Source organism: Pundamilia nyererei, unplaced genomic scaffold, assembly GCF_000239375.1.
Source record: "Pundamilia nyererei isolate P.nyererei 1_Seehausen unplaced genomic scaffold, PunNye1.0 scaffold00216, whole genome shotgun sequence".
Classification (NCBI taxonomy): domain Eukaryota; kingdom Metazoa; phylum Chordata; class Actinopteri; order Cichliformes; family Cichlidae; genus Pundamilia; species Pundamilia nyererei.
This window is the reverse complement of record NW_005187617.1, coordinates 887,083-907,423: the sequence shown is the minus strand read 5'-3', so window position 1 is coordinate 907,423 and position 20,341 is coordinate 887,083. Positions and strand designations below refer to the sequence as shown.

At 39.1% G+C, this 20,341-nt stretch overlaps 1 protein-coding gene and 1 non-coding gene across 3 annotated transcripts in view; both read left to right on the top strand.

Annotated features, from left to right (window-relative positions):
* Positions 1-20,341, top strand: part of itpr3 (inositol 1,4,5-trisphosphate receptor, type 3) — a 65,295-nt gene that overhangs the window by 27,473 nt on the left and 17,481 nt on the right. The window contains exons 8-32 of one of the 2 annotated variants that reach the window (XM_013914695.1): positions 789-872; positions 1,393-1,539; positions 1,640-1,735; positions 1,996-2,040; positions 2,401-2,543; positions 3,269-3,368; positions 3,796-3,956; positions 4,042-4,183; positions 4,369-4,533; positions 4,803-4,975; positions 5,335-5,454; positions 5,728-5,809; positions 6,650-6,765; positions 6,894-7,145; positions 9,679-9,823; positions 9,915-10,059; positions 10,922-11,136; positions 11,393-11,513; positions 13,094-13,120; positions 14,087-14,141; positions 14,228-14,393; positions 14,838-15,005; positions 17,145-17,219; positions 19,438-19,557; positions 19,965-20,087. In XM_013914695.1, coding sequence (XP_013770149.1) covers positions 789-872; positions 1,393-1,539; positions 1,640-1,735; positions 1,996-2,040; positions 2,401-2,543; positions 3,269-3,368; positions 3,796-3,956; positions 4,042-4,183; positions 4,369-4,533; positions 4,803-4,975; positions 5,335-5,454; positions 5,728-5,809; positions 6,650-6,765; positions 6,894-7,145; positions 9,679-9,823; positions 9,915-10,059; positions 10,922-11,136; positions 11,393-11,513; positions 13,094-13,120; positions 14,087-14,141; positions 14,228-14,393; positions 14,838-15,005; positions 17,145-17,219; positions 19,438-19,557; positions 19,965-20,087 — 3,186 coding nt within the window. The remainder of the gene's footprint in view (positions 1-788; positions 873-1,392; positions 1,540-1,639; positions 1,736-1,995; positions 2,041-2,400; positions 2,544-3,268; positions 3,369-3,795; positions 3,957-4,041; positions 4,184-4,368; positions 4,534-4,802; positions 4,976-5,334; positions 5,455-5,727; positions 5,810-6,649; positions 6,766-6,893; positions 7,146-9,678; positions 9,824-9,914; positions 10,060-10,921; positions 11,137-11,392; positions 11,514-13,093; positions 13,121-14,086; positions 14,142-14,227; positions 14,394-14,837; positions 15,006-17,144; positions 17,220-19,437; positions 19,558-19,964; positions 20,088-20,341) is intronic. The other variant, XM_013914696.1, reaches the window with a different exon arrangement.
* On the top strand, positions 8,648-8,720 carry trnak-uuu (transfer RNA lysine (anticodon UUU)). The gene has a single exon. It is a non-coding gene; the product is annotated as a tRNA-Lys (tRNA).

The window sequence follows — 20,341 nt, the reverse complement described above, 5'->3', positions numbered from 1 at the left end:
ATGACTTGCACTTTACTCATTTTACACACCACACACAAATAGTAAATGGACTGATTCTTATACAGCACTTTTCTAACTGAGACCTCAAAGCTCAGTTATCTTAATTATTGCTCATTAAACATGGCGTCGCTGCTGGATGCTGTGATATGATTGTTACTGTGAGCAGAGTCTGCAGTTATTTATTTGAATGATAAGACTGAGGCTTCTGGAAAATTATTAACACGTTAAAGTTAATGATTTCTTAAAACAAACAGTTTAAAACCAATAAAAAGAAAGAAAAGCAGCGTGTTCTTTGGATATATAGAAATATTTTTCACGTGGGGAAACTGCTGACTGTTTAGTACCTCAAGTGGCCCGTGGGTTTCTGTTAGTCTAATGAATTTCACAGTAAAGTGACTCACAAATGACTACAAAGAAACAAAATGATAAGATCTGTTTTATCCTAAAATCTGGAAATTCCATAGTTACAGTTTGTAAAAATAATCACAATAAACCTGTAATGTAGCACAAATAGGTAGAATTTCATATAACTAAATAAATATAATGCAACATGACAAAATAGATATTTTAATAATGTGAAAACAAATCTGAAATGAGAATAAATGTGATTATATGAGGCAAGAAATAACACAAGTATTAGCCTAGCAAGAGATTCAAAGCACAAAACGTTAAAATAAACATAAAGAAACACAAATGTTTTGATTTGATCAACGTGTTTATAGTGATTATACAAATGCACACTGCCTCTGCTGCACACCCTAACGAGAGCATGTTTGCGCCCTCTGCAGGTGAACTCTGTGAACTGCAACACCAGCTGGAAGATCAACCTGTTCATGATGTTCAACGATCACAGAGAGGAAGTCCTCAAAGGAGTGAGTGAAGCAGCACTGCACACAGTATAAGTGCGCTAGAAATACAGACATTAGTTAGTGTTTTAAAAGGAAGTCGTGTTTAGTGCCACAGATAGATTTAAAATTTCACATGCATATATTCAAATTAGACATTAAAACAACATCTGAACAGTAACTTCAGTAATTTAAAGTCTTTTCCCTGTTTTTTACCGTTCCTTTGTGGAGGTCTTCACCTTCGCCTTTTCCTACTTTTAGTTTCATTGTTACTTTTTATTTATTTGTTGGAATATTTGCAGCTCCAGGCCGTGTCCTGGGATCTTTTTAAACTCTTTGCATAGTAAAGTTCTGTGACTGCATGTTTTATGCTGAAATTCACCCCAAGAGTCACAGTTAGTGTCAGTAAGTCAAAGAGCCAGCAGGAGCGCTGTTTGTCACCAACATTGTTTCAGAGATAAACGATAAATGCCCGGAGAGGCTCAGGAGACTTGCAGACGATCCCAAATTGTCCTTCAGTCCTTTAAGATCTTCCTGTCTCTGTCAGGGCGACGTGGTGCGTTTGTTTCACGCTGAGCAGGAAAAGTTTCTGACCTGCGATGAATACAAGAGCAAACTCCATGTTTTCCTCCGAACCACGCTGAGGCAGTCAGCAACATCAGCGACCAGCTCCAACGCCCTGTGGGAGGTTGAGGTACACAAACAAACACACACAAGTACACAAATTCTCTAGAATTTCCTCTAAACTTCCACTTGTGTTAAACTTTTTCTTTATGTGCTGATTGGTTTGACAGGTTGTCCATCATGATCCATGCCGCGGAGGGGCGGGACATTGGAACAGTCTCTACCGTTTCAAACACCTGGCCACTGGAAACTACCTGGCTGCTGAGGTAACTATGAGATCAAGCTGGTGGACTAAAGAAGCAGTCCATGAATGAAGTTTGACCGTTAAAGCAAATACCAAACACCACGCTATGGCTGTGGTTTTGCTACAACAGATGCAGTTTCATAGATGTAGATGCTAACTGATAATTATTTATCTATAAATAATATATAAGTAATGAATTGTTGGAAGGAAAGGAAAGAGCTGCTATCCAATAAATTCATTGTTGAAGACCTCTCATTTGTGTCGTTGTTGTTGTTGTTGTAGGAGAACCCGGGTTATAAAGGAGACAATGTGGAGCTGTCTTCCTCGGTGAGTCTCTTCCATGACACATAAGATATAAGGCATCGGTAAGTCACAGCGGGTGTCCAGGTTTTATTTTGAAAGGGCTGTAACTACACTCTGCAGGAGACGGGACACTTTGTGTCTGACTTTTCTCTGATGACATTTACGTTCAGGTATTTAAGGCAAAGACATTTTCATTTCAAAAGTTTCAGGAAAAATGAAATATTGTTTCCAGGAAGTGCCTCAACACTTTTGCCTCAGTTTGATGCGTTTTTCAAGTCCATCAAAGATCGATGCAGCCAGAAACAGCCTCCTCTGTATGAAGTCCACGCTGATCAGTAATCTAACCCCTTTACATCCTATACATGACCTCTGACCTTTCTGTAGATGGACGGTAGCCGTAGCAACAAGCGGTCCCACGGAGAGAGGATCAAGTACAAGCTGGTCGCGGTGCCTCATGGCAGCGACATCGCCTCGCTGTTCGAGCTCGACCCCACCACGCTGCAGAAAACCGACTCCTTCGTACCACGGTAGGAACACACGAGTCCTTTAACTTCCTGCAGATGTTTCACAGTAAAAGACTTTAGAGGACATTATGGGAGCGAGGTCCACTTTTGCTTCAGATGGTAAGAAATTGAAGAGTGTACTGGTTGTGTGTCTGGCTTTGGGAAACCATTTTAATTATGTAGGTCATAACATTTTGAAATAGTTTGAAATCGTAATTGACTGAATGTCATTTTAATGAATCTGTTTTGCACTTCAACTAAATACACAATGACTGTTTGTCTAAAACAAAGAATGATTTCACTGTACCTCACAGAAAACGGAAAATTAAAAACAAGATTTAAGAGAAGCTTGCAGCTTTATGTCCTCGTCTTTTCAACGTTTAAAAAACAAAACAAATCTTTTAAATCATCTGTGTTTTTGTCGTTATATTGCTGTTATATGCTGCTGTTTCTTTATATCTTATTGTGTTCTCATTAACTTTTCCCTAAAAATATCCAATAACTGTTATATTTTTATGGGGAACTCTCATTTCAGATTATTTGTTTTTACAGGGAAACTATTAAAAAAGAATTTTAAAAACGTTTGTGAAACTGACCTACATATATTGAATAAATAATATATAAGACAATAGTTGACAATGATTCTTAAGCTGCATTTGTATGACAGACATTAGTTTTCTTTAACGAGGAGCCCACAGACTTCAGAACGAAGTTGAAGGGATTAAAACCGAGGGCTGTGTATCTTTTAGAAACTCATACGTGCGCCTGAGGCATCTTTGCACGAACACCTGGATCCAGAGCACCAACGTCCCCATCGATATCGATGAGGAGCGACCTATCAGGCTCATGGTGAGGTCTTAGTTTTGATCAGGTTTGCTGCTAAAAGGTGCTTAGCTGATTTAGTCTTCCATTTAATTTAAGGAACTACAATTACAAAAACATTTGTATGATGTAGTGACTGCAAATACTTGATTGTTTGGTGTTCTCAAATCTGACAAAGGAATATTTGGGACTTTTAAGATGGTGGCCAAACAAAACAAAAGAAGTTTGTTCAACCAGTTTTCTCTTGTTTCCTGGTTAATAGTCTACATGATCAATTATTTTTAATCATTATTAAGCTAATAGCCATTGTCTCAAAACCAACAGTCAAGAATAATTAACCATTCATCCAAACCATCAATTAAAAAATGCACAAAAGCATGATTTTTTTTACCAGAAATAAGATGAAGTTACTCTTTGAAGTGTCTGTTTAATATTAATTTAAGTTCTTTTGCAGTTGGGGACATGTCCCACAAAAGAGGACAAAGAAGCGTTCGCTATTGTTTCCGTTCCTGTGATGGAAATCAGAGATCTGGACTTTGCCAATGATGCCAGCGCCATGCTGAGCACTGTGGTGGACCAGTTCAGCCAGGGCTTCATCAGTCAGAACGACCGCAAGTAATGAGCCACGTTGAAAAGAAAGTTTACTTTCTTTGTTGGCACTCAGGAGGAGTTAATGCTTTCTGGTGTTTCTGTTGGTCAGGTATGCCATCAAGCTGCTGGAAGATGTGGTTTTCTTTGTGGCTGACGTCATTAACAGCGGGCAGCCTGTCCTGGATGTAGTGATGACCAAACCTAACCGAGAGAGACAAAAGCTCATGAGAGAACAGAACATCCTCAAACAGGTCTGATCCTAAAAGTACTCACACACCTTTTCCAGTAAAATTGTACAAGGGCTGGTTTGGAACCTGTGCCAACTCTTGAACCAGTGTCCTCTGACTCCTTCTGAGTGCAACATCAGATAATACAAGCACCATGTCCTCAAGGACTTCCAGCTCTCTGAAAGTGTGTGCTTGTGTGTTTTGATCAGATCTTCGGCATCCTGAAGGCCCCCTTTAAGGACCGGCCAGGAGGGGAAGGTCCTCTGCTGTGCCTGGAGGAGCTGGCCGACCAGAAGAATGCTCCCTACCAGTACATGCTCAGACTCAGCTACAGAGTCCTCCGGCACTCTCAGGATGACTATCGCAAGAACCAGGTGAGGGGACGATGACATTCAAACTAGTTTTTATTGTTTCAAATCTTTATAAGCTTTATAAAGTTGAGACTTTTACGAGTTTGGAGCTGTCCCGCTGTTTTCTTTGTTAAGCCAAAAGCTCTTATTTTCAATCATTTTGTGAAAGCAGAACGACAAACCAGCTACTAAATGCTAAAAATGACACAACTTTGATGCCTGATAAAGCTCTTAATGGTAGAACAGCTGAAGATAACAGTGATCACAGAGACTCAAAATTCACCCCTCTCCAGGAGTATATAGCGAAGCAGTTCGGTGTGATGCAGAGTCAGATTGGGTACGACATCCTGGCTGAGGACACCATCACTGCCCTGCTGCACAATAACCGCAAACTGCTGGAGAAACACATCACCAAGACCGAGGTGGAGACTTTTGTCAGTCTGGTCCGCAAGAACCGAGAACCCAGGTACGCACGGAGACAGTAACAATCCCGAGTACATGCCAAGTGCAGATTAGACTCCAGGATTTTGAATCTTCAATCCAAAGACACAAGCTGCGTGAAGCGATTAAAATTGCTAACACCAAGGCAGCAGTGGTTTCTGACTTTCTAATAAGGACGGTGGCAAAATTTTCTATTGCTTATTTCCTGCAGAAGTCAAAATCCTCAAATTCCTGCAGTCTGCCTTTGATAAGGATGTTTGCATTTTTTGGGCAAATCCAAGCAGTGATATAGTCCAAAGTTATAGCTTTTACTTTTGAAAGTGGTAATAAAGTGCTATTCTGTTATATTCTGTTTTACTACTTGGTGTTTCCTGGACTTTGCAGGTTTTTGGACTACCTGTCAGACCTGTGTGTGTCCAACAACGTGGCCATCCCCGTCACACAGGAGCTCATCTGTAAATGTGTCCTGGACCCCAAAAACCAGGACATCCTCATTAAGACAGAGTGAGGCGGGAGGGAATAAAGATGGCTTTACCCATCTCACTTTACCTTACCCTGTGGGCACTGCAGTAAAACTTAGTTTAGTTTGGGAGAATGAGCTTTTTCAGTTTGCACCCCACCAACAAACAAAGAGTAAAAATTAAAGAGTGTGTGTAATTGGTCTTTACATATCTATCTACCTACATGTCTATATATACACACATATATCTATATCTAGAGAGAGAGAGAGAAAACTATAACTTTTAGTCTAATTGTTTACCGTGATCTACGTTCCAGGCGTCGTGTTCCAAAGGAGGCGCCCTCTGGTGGTGTTCAAGGAGACTACATGGCAATGGATGACTTTGGAGATGAGGATGAGGTATGTTTGTCTGTATATTTGTAAATCGTTACCATAGATATAAAAGACGGATGTAGTCTTGTTTGCGCCACCCATTTGTTAGTGAAGTCACAAGCTGAGTGTTTTCACTGCAACCATTTTGGTGCTTTATCATCCTTTACTAAATTAAAGGGGACCGTCATTTTCAAAGTCAATTTCATTTAGTAATTCAGTAAGAACTAGTGACAAATATAAAATCCAAAAAAAGAGAATAACACTAATTACTTAGGTCGTAGACCAAGTGAACATTTTTTCTTTAGACTTATGTATAGTGGGACGTGTTTTTGCAACTAGAACCATAGTCACTGCCTACTGGTTATGAGAAATAATGCAGGGCACTTCTGGAATGGCTTTATGTATCAGAAATGGAAACTTTGTCCATCTTTTGTGGTCATTACCACAATACATTGAACCAATTCAAAATCCTGTTTCCCAAGACACAGAAAACTTTGATTTTCAAAACTTCAGTAGGCTGTTGTGTATATCTAGAATACTGATTGGTTAAAAAAGTTCACACCAAAAGTTACAACAATTACAAAATTAATTTATTTTTTCCACATTGTGGACTGAATACAATATACTTACTGTCTGATAGCAACACCACATGTGACTAGGTAGTAGTATTTCTAGAAAATGGTGTAATGGGCAAACATCTCATATCTAAACAAATCACTCCCTTTCATGTCTCGGTGAAAGGTTCATTACATTTGAAGAAGACTAAACAATTAATGATGACCAAATGATTTTGGTCTTTGCTGCAGTCATGTTCTTACTTTTTAGATGGATGGTGTTACGAAAATGTCTGTTCTACTCTTCCTGCAGGTGTGGCTGATGTGGACAGACAAAGCTAATGAGAAACAGGAGAAAAGCATCAGACAGCTGGCTCAGGAGGCAAGACAAGGAAATGCTCATGATGAGAACGTCCTCACTTACTATAGGTACAGCCAAACAAAAACAGCCATTCACTTCAAATCTCATAAAAATCCAACAGACTTTTGCAAAGTGATCCAAGAATACGATGAAAAGAAGCAAAGCTGATAGAGCCTGCCTCTGTGGACTTCCTTAGGTATCAGCTGAAGCTGTTTGCCCGTATGTGTTTGGACCGTCAGTATCTTGCAATAGATGAGATCTCCAAACAGCTGGATGTGGAGCTGATCTTCCTGTGCATGATGGATGAGACTCTTCCCTTTGACCTCCGGGCATCCTTCTGCCGCCTCATGCTCCATGCTCACGTAGACCGAGACCCTCAGGAACTGGTGACTCCTGTCAAATTCGCCCGGCTCTGGACTGAGATTCCAACCTCCATCACCATCAAAGAGTAAGACGATTTTAGTAAAGCAGTAAAATGTTTCTGGAGAAGTTGTGATAGGGCTGTCTTGTGGCAGCTTTGTGCTTTGATTCACTCTGACTCAAAAAGAGGAAGGGAACAAAAATACAAAACACTGTTGAGGAAATTATAGTTTTTATAACATGCGGTTTAAACCTAAAGCAGCACCCCCCACCCCCACCCGCACAAACATGTCCTCCAACCACACACCCCCATATTTTGTTTTCAAACTCCATCGCGGTTTAAACAATTAAACGAGTAAAAGTGAACTGCAACAAATTACTGGTAGTAATAAAAGAAACTACTAACTCTTTTACGCTACGTCCACACCTACACAGGTATTTTTAAAAACACAGCTGTTTCTGTGCATTTGGGGCTTTTGTTCACACGTAAACGGCGTTTCAAATCACCGAAAACAGAGATTTTTTAAAACGCAGTTTTTGCGTTTACGTGTGGACGAGGAATACAGAGTTCGTCACGCAACGTCAGAGGTATGTGCCTTTGTTCACGTCACGCTGTGGCCACGTTATTGTTTACATGAGATGAATTTTTACAATGACAAAATCCTGTTAATCTTACTATCCTCAGTTTTTACACTTACGCTTGCATACACACACGTAGTTACTGTCTCTCCATTTGGAAAGGCAGAGGCGTCAAGATGTACTTATTTTATGTGTAGTTAGAATAGAATAGAATTAGAATAGAATTCAACTTTATTGTCATTGCACATGCACAGGTACAGGGCAACGCAATGCAGTTTGCATCCATCCAGAATGCTTTAGTGATATAGATATATTACAATATATATTAGCAATAGTATAGATATGTGAGTATATTACAGAAATGGGTCTATTATGTTATAATGTACATGGTATGAAGTATGTTGTTGTTTTTCCTGTGTAATAATATTCAACATTGCTATTACATTTTTCAAAAATGCCTCTCTATGCAAAATGGGTTTAAAAGCATTGACAACTGTGGCATACTGTTGGTCTGTGATTTGAACCAGGGGAACAAGTTACGTAGGGTCAGCCTGATACTATTTGTATTCCGCTGTAACTTTACTGTATGAATAGCTAACATCTCCAAAATGTCAGGAGTAGTTAGTTATTACAAGAAGTGTTTTAAAAATTCAAAATGTGGGATCCTGTTTCTCCGTGATTTGGAGAGCCCAGAGCGTACTCCCTGCATAAGGAAAACTGATTCTATTGCAGAGACCTACCTTGGCACTTGTTCAGGTGAAGCCAAAGGAAACATACGTTTCACCATATTTTCTAGTCTTTGGCTTGGAAGGAGGTTTGTTTGGATACGTAGTTGGCTTCATCTCCTACTTTGAAACCTTTGTGACCCTTTGTTTTCAGAAAGGTTGATAATGATTATGCTACTTCACTTTTGAAAGGTGTTGAGTAGAGTAGTTGTGACGCCATTTGAAACAGACCTTTTTGAAGCCCTTGTGCTCAGGCTTTAGCGTCACCGTTGAAGAACCTGGCAGAGCCTGGATAGCTCAGTCGGTAGAGCATCAGACTTTTAATCTGAGGGTCCAGGGTTCAAGTCCCTGTTCAGGCGTTGTGTCTGTTTGCACCCCAGGGAAGCACGCCTCTTAACATTTGGTTGAGACTTTGCGTAAACCATGGTCTTGGTCATCAGTTCCAGAGTTCCTACCTGACAATTTGTAGTGTATCCAAAAGCCAGCTTTCATTCCATTGCTGAGGTGACACAGCACACAAGAGTAGGCTCCTTCACATTGCAGCGTATTGACATGCTAATGTCACAAATTCCTTGCTTTCAGAAAAGGTGAAAACGATCCTCTTATTTATTATCTGAATGGCGTTTGGACAGTGTTCCAACACTGGCATGTAGTTTACACACAAATATGGTTTTTGGCCTGTGGATTTGGCCTAGACATTTCTGGCCATGGCCGGGATAACTCAGTTGGAGGAGCTTCAGACGTTTCATCGTGCATCTTCGTTTTGTAACTTGGAGAGCACAGCGTGGCCAGTGAGCTAGGCTGAAGACACAAGTCAGCTTTACCACCATTTCAATGAAATGCACCTAGGAGGGGACACTCTTTATAAGCGTCTTCTAAATGGTCTCGTGGGTTCATTGAAGAACTCCAACAGTCTTGACAGTCATCTTTATCCCAGTACAGGTAATGTGTCCAGTAGTAATAGCTGGTTTACTACGTGGCACAAATTGTCGAGAAGATTGTGGAACGTCCTGACAGTAAGTGAGAGGGAATCCGCAGGTGCAACACAAAGAGGGATACCACATATGTGCCTCTTTCTTGGCTACACATATTTTAGACAGGATCATGAACCACTTATTTAAAGTTGAGTATTGTCATAAAGACTTTCCTGACACTTTTCCAACACTGTCATGAGATTGAATCTGCATGGGTCCTTCAATTCAATGTAATACTTTTCATCTTACGTAAGTATTCTGGGGCCTTGCTTTTTTCACAACAGATCTTTTTGCTCAAAACATTATTACAAAGATTGTGGTGTTTCTCTTTTTTCATCATTAGTTATGACTCTAACATGGACGACAGCAGGGACAACAAGAAGAACCGGTTTTCCAGTACTATGGCCTTCATGGAGGAGTATCTTAACAACGTCCTTAATGATGACATGCCATTCCATGACGAGGAGAAAAACAAGCTCACATATGAGGTCTGGTTCTACTCCCTAGTCTTACAACTTCACTAAAACGTTCTACTACTACTGTCTGTTATTACTTCTTCCATTTCCCTTCTTCCTTCAGGTGGTGAGTTTGGCCAGACATTTGATCTACTTTGGCTTCTACAGTTTTTTTGAGTTGCTCAGACTCACAAGGACCCTGCTGGGCATCATTGACTGCAGACTCAATCCAGGACACGCTGGTCTCGTATTCAATGATGATGCATCAGGTGACTTAAAATACCATAACAAGCTAAGACATTCAATTGTTTAACAACAACTTGTTTAACAACATCAGGTTTGCTGCCAAGTTTAACTTTAGTTTTTATCTTCAATTACTTACTTATTTTTATTAGTTCTATTTAAAAGAACTAGGAGAATGTAACGGGCCCTGTTTCTTTGTATGCCTGTTTGAGCAGTTTAGATTCCACAATTTTAAGATATCATCTTCAGATTTTGTGTGATAGTAGATACTAGCAAGAGCCCAAACTCTAATTGTTGTGAAAATCAGTTCAAGGTCAAGTTCGCACCGATCTCTGAATGCGCTTGTTCTATTTAGTCCAATGAAAGTCCATTAAAAGTCAAATGGAACAAACAAAAACAAACATTTATCTTTGATACCTTGATAACTTATTCATCTATTATAATGTTAAAGATCACTAAAGCTCAATTGTTCCTTCCCTTATGAAGAAAAGGTCTTTTCTTTTTATTTATGAATTTATGGGAATTGCAGTAAATCTCTTTTGCTCTCTCTCTCATCTGCATTTGTATATTCTGGTCATTTGATCTGTATTTCCAGCTTTTTTTAACCAAACATGGCTGATTTGTTTATCAAGTTCAGCTCATTCTCTGTTTCAAGCATTTTTTCATTTGTCTTTATTGTTTATTGATTCTTTTCAGTTATTTTCACCTTTCTTTTTGTGCTGTTTTCTACTTGTTTATGTCTGGTTATATTGCTGGACCGTCCAGCAACAGCATTCTTGGACTCGTTCCAAGAGGTCTTTTTGTGCCCATGTATAACTGTTATTGACTTTATTTCGAATATTGTCGGGTTAATTACACTGACATGCTTTTTTTCTTCTCTCTGTTAAGGCAAGAACGTGAAGCGCTCTATACACGGGATGGGTCAGATGATGTCGACCATGGTCCTCAACAGGAAACAGTCCATATTCGGAGGTGCGGTTTCCAGAGGGGCAGGAATGGGGCCAGCGCTTGTGCTTGAAGGACAAAGAGCCAGTAAAGATAGTCTCGACAACATGGACCTGACAGTGATGGATACTAAGCTGAAGATACTGGAGATATTACAGGTAATATACAATAATTTTAACACATTTTACACTCAGTGGCCACTTTTTTGTTTTTAGGTACAGCCATCCTATGCGGTACAATATTTAAAATGAAGTTTATTAGATATCGATTAGACAACATTGCCCAACCAGTGTTTAGCAAAAGGGCCTGCTCACAAAATGCCTTTAGTTTGTAAGAAAAGTTATAAGAATGACATTCAAACCCTATATGTAAAATTATGTTATTGTAAGTGAATTCCACTTTTCTTTTCATCAGTTCATCCTGAATGTCCGTCTGGACTATCGCCTCTCCTTCCTCCTGTCTGTATTTAAGAAGGAGTTTGTGGACGTTTATCCCATGGCTGACGCTGACGCTACCACTAATATGGAGCATGCAGGTAGAAACACAGCTGGTGGAAATAAACTCATTCAATTCATTTTAACTCTAACATACATAAACTATATATAAAAAGTTGTCTTCTGCTTCTATATGCATGCATGTGCATACATGTGGGAAAAGACAAGAAAGGGGGTAAAGTGCACAGTTCTGCAGCACTATATACATTTGAACAGTATTCAAAAATATACAATGTACAAATATGCAAGTCAGGAATACAAATAGTGACATATATTTACAGTGTAGTTTATTGCTCGTAAATTAGGTATTGCACAGTGATGATGTGTGTTCTGTTTATGGGGGGAAGTGCTTGGATTGGGGGGTGGAACTGTGTTTTCAGTGCATGTGTGAGTTCAGTGTGGTTATGGTTTTTGGGAATAAATTATTCTTGAGTTTGTCAGTCTTTGTGCTGATGCACCTGTAGCACTTCCCTGAGGGAAGAATTAGTTTCCAATATTTATCTAAATACCTAAAAACACAATTCAAATAATCTGGGACCTGTTATGTTTTTCCTTATTTTCTGAAATCCATATACTGTTATATTGGTGGATTTTTTCATGGACAACTCTTCAAGTAATGAGGTCATTACTTGCACTACTGTTCACTGTGAGTCATAAGCTGCACAGCTTTTCCCTTTTTTCCTTCCTCAAAAGTTTTCTTTGCTTAATAGTAGTACAGCCAGGGCTGCACCAAGGCCAACTATAAGATAAATATAGATTTTTATTCGTTTTAAACTGTCATGAACTGTGTGTGGCAGGCAGGATTGGACCCAGACTCTTAGACAGGACTTTAACACAAAATCCAGCTTTTTTGCTGAAACAAGTCAATAGAGAAAACGAAATTAGGATCAGAACACACAGCTTGGTACGAGGGAGACGCTGATATACACAGAAAGATAACGAGGAAAGTGAGAACACTCAGGGAACGCAGCTGACACGAATTAACATGACGCCACAGGGGAAGCAAAACAGGACACACCGAACATGGAAACACGAGACCTTCACAGTAAAACAGTAAATGGAGAAACACAAGACTGAGACGTGTTTGACAGCGGAGTGGAGGAAAGGCAGACGAGCGGGGGGGCAGAGAGGAGACACGAGGGGCTGGAGAAACACAGAGTGGAACACAAGGAGGGAAACAAGACGCGAGGGCTCACAACATATATACACACAGACGCACCGCGAGAGACACAGAGGGCAAAGACACAAGAGGGAATCTAATAATCGAGAATCTAAACACGGAATAAAAGAAACTCACAACTAAGACTATAAATGAACCTGAACATAAAACATAATCCAAAATATTACTAGAACACAAGAAACTCAAAATGCTGGGTCCAGGTAATGACATAAACTGTGAGGTTGTTCTGCTAGGATCCAGAAGTAAAAATGTGTATATGAAAGAGGTATGACAGGTCCCATTAAAATATGATAAATCGAATAATTGAATATTTAACAAACCTTTAATGAGATGGGATAAATTTACACAGATTTTAGAAAAACTTTTGCGTGTTGTCTACCTGAATATCCACCCTGCAGTTTTTCTTAAGGTGCTTGTGTTACTTGTCTCCCTATGCCTCAGATGTGCCGGTTAACATGGACATGGCAGGTAGTGCATAGATAAGCTCATATTAGAGGCAAAGAAGGACCTACAGAGAGCACATGCCACATTTCTTCACCAGTTGACATGTCATTTTATTATTATAACACAAATTACTGCGCAAAAGTCTTTAACCCTATTTCTTAATAGTTGGTGCACGACTTAGATTGGAATGTCTTGATGCATGCTCATCCAGGTAAGTAAATCCCAAAAGGTTTGTGTTCATCTGGACGTAGCGTTTTCAGTTTCGTTACTCATCCAGGTGATTTCCTTTAGTCTCAGCTGACTGCAGGTTTCCAACCTTATAAACAGCACATTTGCACATGACTGAAACTAGCACCACTGGAAGGACACTTTTCACGTAAATGGGAAAGCATCTCTGAATCGAGGAGGGGGCTAAAGGGGACATCTTTCACCATCTTACAATGCTGTGATTGCAGCCATTCCCCAACTCTCTGGTACTCATGACCATCGATCAGCGGTCTTTGATCAATGGTCAAGACAATTTGCATATTAATGACTCACACCCCATTGTTCATGCAGCGTCCAGATAAACAGAACTTAGATTGAAAGATTTCCACAATGTGAAGCAGTGTGGGATCATCTTGAAAGAGAACAGAACAAGCTAACCAATCCAAAGAGGAGGTTTGGACTGTTCAAGAAAACTGGAAATTATTGCTAAAGAATAATTAAAGGAATTTGGGAGTTCAGGTTGTGTTGAAGAATAAATCTAGTCATATTAAATATTGACTTTCAAGCTTATTAGAATGATCCATACTGTTTGTATTTCTATCTATGCTTGCACATGTTGTCCATCTTCCTAGCAGAGCATCAAGAAATGAGGGTTGGCTCAAGACTTTTGCACAGTAATGGGTAACATTTAGAGTGAACCGTATGAGCAACTTGGTGTGAAACCATGAATAATTAATTTCAGTTCTGTTGTTTATTAACATCTGCCTTTTTGTCCCCACTCAGCCACCATCAACCTGCAGTTCATTGGAGAGCAGGCAGAGGCCATGTTTGGAGTTGGGTATGTATCGCTGGACATGCATGCATGCACAGGTTTTATTAATACAACATACACACATCTTAAGTACTTTGTGTGTTTGTGTGCAGAAAAGGGAACAGTATCCTGGAGGTGGACGATGAAGGTGGTCGCATGTTCCTGCGGGTGTTGATTCACCTCACAATGCATGACTACGCTCCTCTGGTGTCTGCAGCCCTGCAGCTGCTTTTCAGACACTTCAGCCAGCGACAGGAAATGTTACATACTTTTAAACAGGTGCACACAGACATGCAAAATCTACATAAATAAGCACAAAACAAGTATCTCTTAAACAAAATGCTGACCCCTTAAAATGCTTTACTGTCATTCAGAAGGGAATGTAATAAAAAGCAGAAGTACAGTCATGAGAATCAGTGTACACAACACTAGCTAAGACCAGCAATTCTTCATTAAACTCCTCAGAATTACCTTCAAATGGTCTATTTTTTTGTATTGACTGAATTTTTCAAATCTTCCTGGAGATCTGTGGCCCTGAGGGGTGTAGTGCGAAGTAAGTTCAGTATATCCAGGCTTTCTTTGCGTTAGCTAGTTTAATAAAACCTCAAACATAACGGTGCTTTCTTTGCTAACCCAGGCTTTCTGCTACAGTCCTCTGTGGGAACTCAGAACATGAAAAATATTGCAGAATATTCATGTTAATCCTCCAAGTTGTGACTGCAGGTCCAGTTGCTGATCTCCGCTCAGGATGTGGAGAACTACAAGCTGATTAAGGCAGATCTGGATCGCCTCAGGACATTGGTGGAGAAATCTGAACTGTGGGTGGAGAAGAAAAGCTCGGGAGGAGGAGACGGGAAGAAGGACAAGAAAGACAAGAAGGAAAAAACAGAGGTAAGGACTAATGAGATAAGAATAAGATAAGGGCATCCTTGCAAAAGAGATTTTCTAATCTCTGTGGATTTTTCCCCCTGTTTAAATAAAACATTTTTAAATTGTATTGTGATACTACTGAGTGTGTGAAAGCTAAAGCTTTGAGAATGCAGGAGCCCACGATGAGAAATTATGAAGAAACTTTTCAAATCAAAGGTTTTAAATGTACGTAAGTTAGGTCTTATGCAGACGTGTAATACAAAGCCTGCAGAGCTCAGCTGGTGAGAGTATTAGTCTTTGATTGTAGTATGCTGTGGACACAAACACAGACAGCTGCAGACTTGATGACCAAGCAGTCATTCATTGTTAACCAGCATCCTCAAGAGCAAAGCGACGCAGGACTTTCAAACTGAAAAATCTCAGATGAGTTCGAACATCAGGGTCAGAGGTCAAGTCTTCTGAAAATCTTGTGAATGTGATAAGCTGAGAACAAGGTGATGTAGGATAGTGCTGCCAGTATCTTTTAATTCAGTGGTCATAATTTTTAATTGACTATATGACCAATAAACCAATTATAATCAAATTCATGAAATAGGAAATTATGAGGTTTTATTTTAACAGAGTTAGTTTTAAAATACCAAGAGGTCGGTTTTTGTCTAAGTATTCATGCCGAGGAGCTAAGGCCATTTTTCTTCATAAATATTATCTTCTATATCTGTCTATAATACTGGCTCAAACCTTCCCATATCTAAATAATAACAGTACATATGTACTGAGCTGGCTGAGAGGAGAATCCCAGAGTAAGTCTGGGTTTAGAGGCTGTTTTAAAGGCTTTTTAAAGGCTAGCTGAAGTCAGGGTTACTTTGTTTTGTATGTTCTCTAAACTGCTTTTAAGATTTCAATTTTTTTCAGAACCAACAGGATCTTTGTGTCTAGGTGGCTGATTGACATCATAAGCTTTTGTCAATATAACAACTAACCAATTTATTAACCACTGACTAACTAGCCAACTACCCCATTCAGTCACTATTTAAAACAACACATTAACAACATGTTATTAAAAATCGAAATACTACTAATAAAACTAAAGTACTAAACAAAAACAAATAAAAATATCTTTTGAACTTTTGCATCTTGGTTTTTAAACTCACTTCCTGTTGGTGTTGGGCTTCCTGGTGTATCATGTGGATATAAGGTAGTGGGTTTATGTGTGGCATGGCACTTTCACTGCATGGCATCTCTCCTTATTCTTTCTTTCTTGTTGTTTATACTTTGAAATGCAGAAACATTGTTTCTCAAATGTTTTTCTAGAACTAGTTTCTTGTTGTCATACATCTTATACACTCACACTGCATGTTAAAAAAAACCCAACCAGCTAGTCGTGCTTTGTTCAAATGTTAGCTTGATAATGAAAACAACCAATCGCATTAACATGAGAAGTTGTTTTTGTAATAAAACATTTAATGTAAAGAAAGAGCTTCATCCAGCGAGGGAACTTCTAAACCTGCCAATTTGGGTGCTGTTCAAAAGTTCTAGGAGTTTAAAATAGTTTAAAAACCAGTAACCTTACAGAAGAGATGGCAACGTTTTAAGAAATATTGGAATAAACAATAAACAGTTTGCAGTACGCAAACTGTTTGTTTTTGGCATCCGATACTGGTGCAAGCCTCCAGTACGCTACTTCCTGGAGAAACTAGATGTGCTGGTGTGTTTGCAGACATTACATCCGCCCACACACTTATTCTACCCTGCTACCCATGTCTGTTTAGTGATATATTTGCTCCTTAACCTCTGGTAACCCATCTAGGATTAGGATTAGGATTGGGGTTAGGTTAACATCCACGCCTTTCTTTTAATGCGATTTGTGGCTATTTGGAGCACCCAAATCAAAACGATTATAAGGGAAACGGCTGCAATATGAGACTTTATTTGGAATATAATATCTTCTTGAAGTTTGCCTTTTTAGCATGTGGCTAAAACAAAACCTAACACTAACCAAGCTAGTTTGCTAGTGAGCTGGTAAATGTTGAGGTTAACAAGTGAATCTGAATATTGACTAGGATCAGAAATGTAGTGTAAAGTCCTCAGCGAGGACACAATGAGTGTGGTGCCATACTCGGAGAGAACTGCATATGCTGTCTGACCCTCTGCATCCTGCAGGGGGCATCACAAGAGGCAACACCCAAGAAGGAGAAAGTGAAGGAGGGTAACGAGAACTACCAGAAAGTCAAAGAGGTGAGAGCGCCCGTTCGATAATGTTTCTACAACACGTGATCAGTTTTTCTTTTTGATTTGTCTCTGTCTGTTGGGTTTTCTGGAACGTTCTTCCAAAAAATCATCTATTAACTAATCAACAAGGGCACAGCTGTGATGTATCTCTGTTGAAAACGTCCTGCACGTGGTGATCTTACCTCTTATCTCTCCAGCAATGGTGGTTTTTCTCTGCTCAGGATAATTCCATCATTATTCTCTCCTACTAGTTTCTCTGGTGAACAACACCTGCAGAATGTCACAAATGGAAACGAAGATGAAAATTAAAGGATAGATTTAAGTCCTTATTTGGTATAAAATTATATTCCAAATTCAACCAATCAAAACCTTCCTTCTGCTCTGGTAAATTTTAGCTTCCAAATGTTCGGTTGTTGCCACTATGACTTCAAATTATCTTGTATTTCTTCAGTGTTTTGAAAGAGATTAGGTTTCTAATCACGACCTTTGTCAATGAATCACACTCTTTCCACATTGGAACGTCATTAATAATCAATATTTATGTGATTCATTATTTGTTTTATGTCTACAAAATCACAAAATGCTAATCTGATGATTCACTTAATATTTTATTAATTAAATGAACTAAAGTAAACTGAAATAACATCAGTTGGCTTTTTTGTGAGTAAGACTCATTTGTAGATGTGCTTAGTTTCTACAAGTCAAAAGTTTTTAAAAATTCAAGGTTATAGATTTTAATATAGCTTAAACATGATCTACGCACCTGCGCCACCTGAAAATAAAACACACACATTTTTGAAAACACAGTATATTTAAAGAAATAGTAATGGGCCCATAATTGAGTCTTGGGGAAAACTGGCAGTATTATCCAAGTATGTCTTTAAATTAAACGCTCGGGAAACAATGAATGAATAAACATGCGTTTTATTCACAAATAAGATTCATTTCAGCATTTTCAGAAATGAAAAAATGTCTTATCACTTAGATAATGTGTGAAAAAGCCCTGAGCCCAACGCGGCACCTACTCTAGTTGTTCTAAAGATAATTCTACAGACATTGTTTAAAAGTAATGAATGTGTTACATTGTGTGTGTTACGTAATGTATTTTATCTTAACATTTTTAGTGTGTAAAGAAATCTTTTTTTCCTAAATGTGGAATGGCTTTATGAAAGACTTTTTTACACAGTGCATACTTTCTTTGGGGGAAAACTTTAATTGCTAAAAATGCAAATTAAATTCATTTCTTAGCATATGCAGCCCATCAGAGATACTATCGTTAATTAAAACCAAGCTAAAATACACAGTGGGATACTTAGAGCTTAGAAAAAATGTACAAAAATATAATTGCAGGCTCTACAGTACCGTGCAACAGTCTTCAGCCAAACCTCATTATATTTTATTTTCATGGAGCCAGACTTGGAATTTTTTCAGTGCTTATTGTTTCAAAGGAGCTTGCAAAGAAAAGCGTCTGGACTTCTTTAAGTTGCTTGAAGACGTTTCACCTCTCATCCGAGAAGCTTCTTCAGTTCTAAGGTCAAATGGTGGAGAGTCCCAGATATAAACCTAGTGCTTATTGTTTAAGCTCAATGCTAACCTAAGAATCATTCAAGGATAAAAGAGACACCTAACTCAAGAGATAAACCTGTGTTGTGTCTCCACATAGCAGACAGCTTAGCAAAGAATCAATTGTAAAGTATAAACACAGTGCCAGTGCAGTAAAAGCATACCACAATGGATTGACACCCCCACCCCCCTGGAGCCTGGACCTCAACATTATTGAAGCCGTGTGGGACGAAGAACGGAACAAAAAAGCAGCCAACATCCGAAGAAGAGCTTCAGATGTCCTTCCAACAAGCCTAAGAATTATTCCTGAAGACTACTTTGTTGTTGTTGTATTCAGGCTGTGTTGAAGAATGAAGGTGGTGATATCAAATACTGACTTTCAAGCTTGTTGTATGCTGTATTTTCACATATATTTGCACATATTTCAATAAAACAGTGCACCTATTTCCCCTTTTACTAACGAAATATAAAAAATGAAGGGTGTCCTTGCACTCTGATATCTGTTTCACCCATGAAAATAATGCTCATAAAAGCAAACTGACATTGACACTAGAAAACTAAAATGAAATGAAGTATTTCAACCAATAAAAGTTAAACTGACCATCATCTGTCTAACTGCACATGACTCCACTGTTTGCCATCTCGCCCCTCCCCCCTGCAGATCCTGGAGAGGTTGAATAAGATGTGCAGCAGCGGAGTTTGGAAGAAGCAGCAGAGGCTGCTAAAAAACATGGGTGCTCATAAAGTGATGCTGGACCTGCTGCAGGTCTCCTACGACAAGGTAAGACAGGACACCCCAAATTAAAAGCACCTTAGCAGGCTTAAGCAGGTCAATTCAAATAGTGCTGCACTTGAAGCCATGCAGCCTTATTTTAAATGACATTGAAATCTCACAGTGGAGTTTTTCATCAATAACTTATTACAGATGTTCTTTCTTTTTCCAGTCTTCTTTTCATTTTGAACTGTGGAGTAGTTCGAATAATGTAATACTTATCAAACAGGCTGAGATTTGTTATTTAGCAGCCATTCATATTTATTGTGGTTAACTTTTGCCCCTGGTGTTCGTGGATTTCTTTCGTTCGATTAAAATATATGTATATATTCAAATAGTCTGGCTGTAGCCAGATTTGAGAGGAGAGTTCAGCTCAACCAAGACTAACCATCGTGTTTGTCTCTGTGTGTGTGCAGAATGATGTGAAGATGCAGGAGATCATCAAGTATACTCACCTGTTCCTGCAGAAGTTCTGTATGGGGAACCAAGAGAATCAGGCTCTGTTGCACAAGAACCTCAACTTGTTTCTCAACCCGGGGGTAAGCTGCTTCACAAATGTGCAAAAGTTATACAAAAGGCTTATTTAGTTCATAAATCTGAGTGGACGTTCAGTACGCTTTAAGGGTGGTTTTTTATGTGTGGTTACATGTTCAGACATCTTTGTGAGGACAGAAGTTGTCATGCTACTACACCTGTGGGGACCAAGAGTCACTTATGGGGACAAAATGCCCGTCGCCAACGAGTTTGGAGGCATGTTTGAGACTCAAAATGTGGTTTTAGTGTGAGGGTTACA